The 2982-nt window shown below is 40.4% G+C and overlaps 2 protein-coding genes across 16 annotated transcripts in view; one reads left to right on the top strand and one right to left on the bottom strand.

Moving 5' to 3' along the window:
- CASP8 (caspase 8, apoptosis-related cysteine peptidase) overlaps window positions 1–2982 on the bottom strand; it is a 34823-nt gene that overhangs the window by 1085 nt on the left and 30756 nt on the right. For all 14 annotated transcript variants that reach the window (XM_005858220.2, XM_014528615.1, XM_014528596.1 and 11 more), the window contains one exon: window positions 708–1206. In XM_005858220.2, the coding sequence (XP_005858282.1) occupies window positions 708–1206 (499 nt within the window). The remainder of the gene's footprint in view (window positions 1–707; window positions 1207–2982) is intronic.
- Window positions 1–2982, top strand: part of ALS2CR12 (amyotrophic lateral sclerosis 2 (juvenile) chromosome region, candidate 12) — a 61229-nt gene that overhangs the window by 39924 nt on the left and 18323 nt on the right. The gene's annotated exons all lie outside the window — the stretch shown is intronic.

The raw sequence follows: 2982 nt of genomic DNA, 5'->3' as shown, positions 1-2982 counted from the left end.
TGCTGGATTCATGGTCTGAATCGCAAAATGAAAACATAGTGTTGATGTTATGGTTCACTCCTTTATCCACCATAGAAAATTCTCATTCTTCATACACTTTAAACATAATAATACTGAACTAGAAGGAACCTAGCAGAAGATTCCTTGCTATTCATCTGTCTGTTGTGTGTGCATTTGGGTGAACTGTGACATACAAAACTTCATGTAACTAAAAGAATTGTGGGATATTTAAATGAGGAAAGGCGATTTTCCTATATTTTGTGGCTTTAAATCAGGCCAGATGAATACAATAAAGGATTTCTGCTCTTTCACATTTCTCTCTCACTATACACCAAGAGGGTGTGAGGTCGGTTAGCTATTATGGAACTTTTGACAGAGCTGGAGGATAGTACACATTGAAATGGGTTATTGCCTTTTTGGAAGACTTCTTAGAATTTTTCTAGTTAAGGTGGCACAGTCATGATTCTGCCCAAATACAGAGCTGGACTATATGACTTCACCATCCTTCCCAGCAATCTGATACCCTGCCTGTCCTTTGAGGTGCTAAAAAGGGGAACTCCTCAGTAAGTATCAGTTTTTTTCTCTCTGTGACTAAAGATGTTAAGACTTGTCCTCTCTCCCACTTTGCAACTGACATGGGAAGTACAGCTCTGAGGCCACAGCTGGACACATATAGATGAATGACGGGTTGAGTAGACAGGAATTACCTAGGACATCTTTCTCTCAGACTCTGGCACAGTGACTGGATATACCAGGTCCCCTCTGCGGGGTTTCGGTAGGAAACACAGTTGTTCACTGTGGCCATCCCCAGCAGAAAGTCAGCTTCATCTGGGATATTTCTCTTCTGGTTCGAGTCCATTTCTAAATAGGCTTCCTTCTCCTCTGAGTCGGTCTCAACAGCTATGCCTTTCTGGTAGTTATCCCCTTGGCAAGCCTGGATAAAAAAGATTTTCGGTTTGCCTGCAAGGGAAGGGCACTTCAAACCAGTGAAGTAAGAGGTCAGCTCATAGATGGGGGCTTCCTGCCCATCGCAGCCATAGACGATGCCCTTGTCTCCATGGGAAAGGATGCAGCAGACGAAGCAGTCTTTGCCATTGTGGTCCATGTGTTGGTAGTCTTTCAGGATCTCACAGATAGTCTTTGCTGTGGCATCTTTGTAATGCACTACCTCAAAATGAAGCTCACTAAAGGTGTTGCGCAAAGCCTCTGAAAAGTGAAGTACAAAAAGTCATATTACACCACAATAGTACCCAGAGCTAAAGAGAGCATTGATCAGATAAGAATTTGAACCAGAACTTAAGAACAAGATCCTCTATATTAGTGGCTAGATTCTAGTTGGAAAAAGTTTCCCAGTCTCGAGGCAACAAACAAAAGTAGAATACTATTGTTGGCCCATTGCCTTATTTCAGCTAGTCTACAAGATGAGTAAGCTGTTACTTAGGCTTAATACCAAACCAATCTAAAAAATAATTGTATTACTTACACTAATCAGAAAACAAAAACCGAAAGGACTTTTAACAAAATAGCCATACTTATTTTATTCTGAACGCTCTCAAAACTGTCAAAATAAAATATATGAATGTTTAAAAAGTCAAGTAGAACCAAAAGACCTATTACCAAAAAAACTATCCCTCTCTAGCCCTCCTATTACCCAGTCACATTCCACTTTCAAATTCTAACTGCTTTTTTTTGTTGTTATCAGCCTCCATTTTGTAATAAATTTTGGTACACTGCTATTTATTGATTGATAAATTTTAGACTTTTGTATTGAATTACTGATATGGTTCTCTTACACAATTGTTTACAATTTTTAGTAGAATCAATAGTAATGTTTGTATTACTAGTTTTTATTTAAACATAATATTATTTAATTATGCTTCCCTTCTATTTTTCAATTGTTGACACGATTATAGATGTCCCCCATTTTCAACACCTTTGCCCCCTGCCCTGGCCTTCACCACACTGTTGTCTGTCTCCAGGGGCTATGCGTATATATCCTTTGACTAATCTCTTCACCTTCTTTCATCCAATTCCCCCTCCCACCTCCCCTCTGATATGTCAGTCTGTTCCATGTATCCATCCTCTGGTTCTGTTGTGTCCCCACATGCTCTATCTTTGAGATGGTTCCATGTACATTTGAGAAGAATATATTCTCCTGCTTTGGGTTGAAATGTTCTGTTGTAAATATCAATTAAATCCTATTCCTGGCCCTTGGCAACCTGTTTGAAGCTACAAGTGAGCCACAGTTTGTGGCTGCCTCTGTGGGCATGGCAAGGCCAGCTTTTACCAGGACAGGGCCCAGAGGTGGGTCCACAAGCCTCTCCAAGCTCCCAGGATCTGCCTCCACCTGCCAGCTGGCTGTTAGGCTCAGTCACTGAAAGAACCTCTGGCAGAATGGGGAGAGTGCGGATAGTGGATACTATCTTGATACCATGGCAATGTTTTCACACACTGTAATACCTAACACATTCAACAGAAATACTAGTCATTTAGTTGAATTAAAGGCAAAGCTGGTTGCTACTTTTCAGTAAAAGCCCTTTAGTAAGATTTAATATTTTATCTTTATGTGTATACATTGTTTTAATTTTTTTAATTAAATCTTTATTGTTCAGATTATTACAGTTGTTCCTCTTTTTCCCCCCATAGCTCCTCTCCACCCAGTTCCCACCCCACCCTCCTCCGTCACTCCCCACCCACTGCCCTCATCCATAGGTGCACGATTTTTGTCCAGTCTCTTCCCGCACCCCCCACACCCCTTCCCCCCTGAGAAATGTCAGTCCACTCCCTTTCTATGTCCCTGATTCTATTATATTCACCAGTTTATTTTGTTCATCAAATTATTTATCTTCTTAAAGGATACCTTTCAGCATTTCATATAATACTGGTTTGGTGGTGATGAACTCCTTTAGCTTTTCCTTATCTGTGAAGCTCTTTATCTGACCTTCAATTCTGAATGATAGCTTTGCTGGATAAAGTAATCTG

Source organism: Myotis brandtii, unplaced genomic scaffold, assembly GCF_000412655.1.
Source record: "Myotis brandtii unplaced genomic scaffold, ASM41265v1 scaffold1162, whole genome shotgun sequence".
Taxonomy (NCBI): domain Eukaryota; kingdom Metazoa; phylum Chordata; class Mammalia; order Chiroptera; family Vespertilionidae; genus Myotis; species Myotis brandtii.
This window is presented reverse-complemented; position numbering and strand designations above follow the sequence as displayed.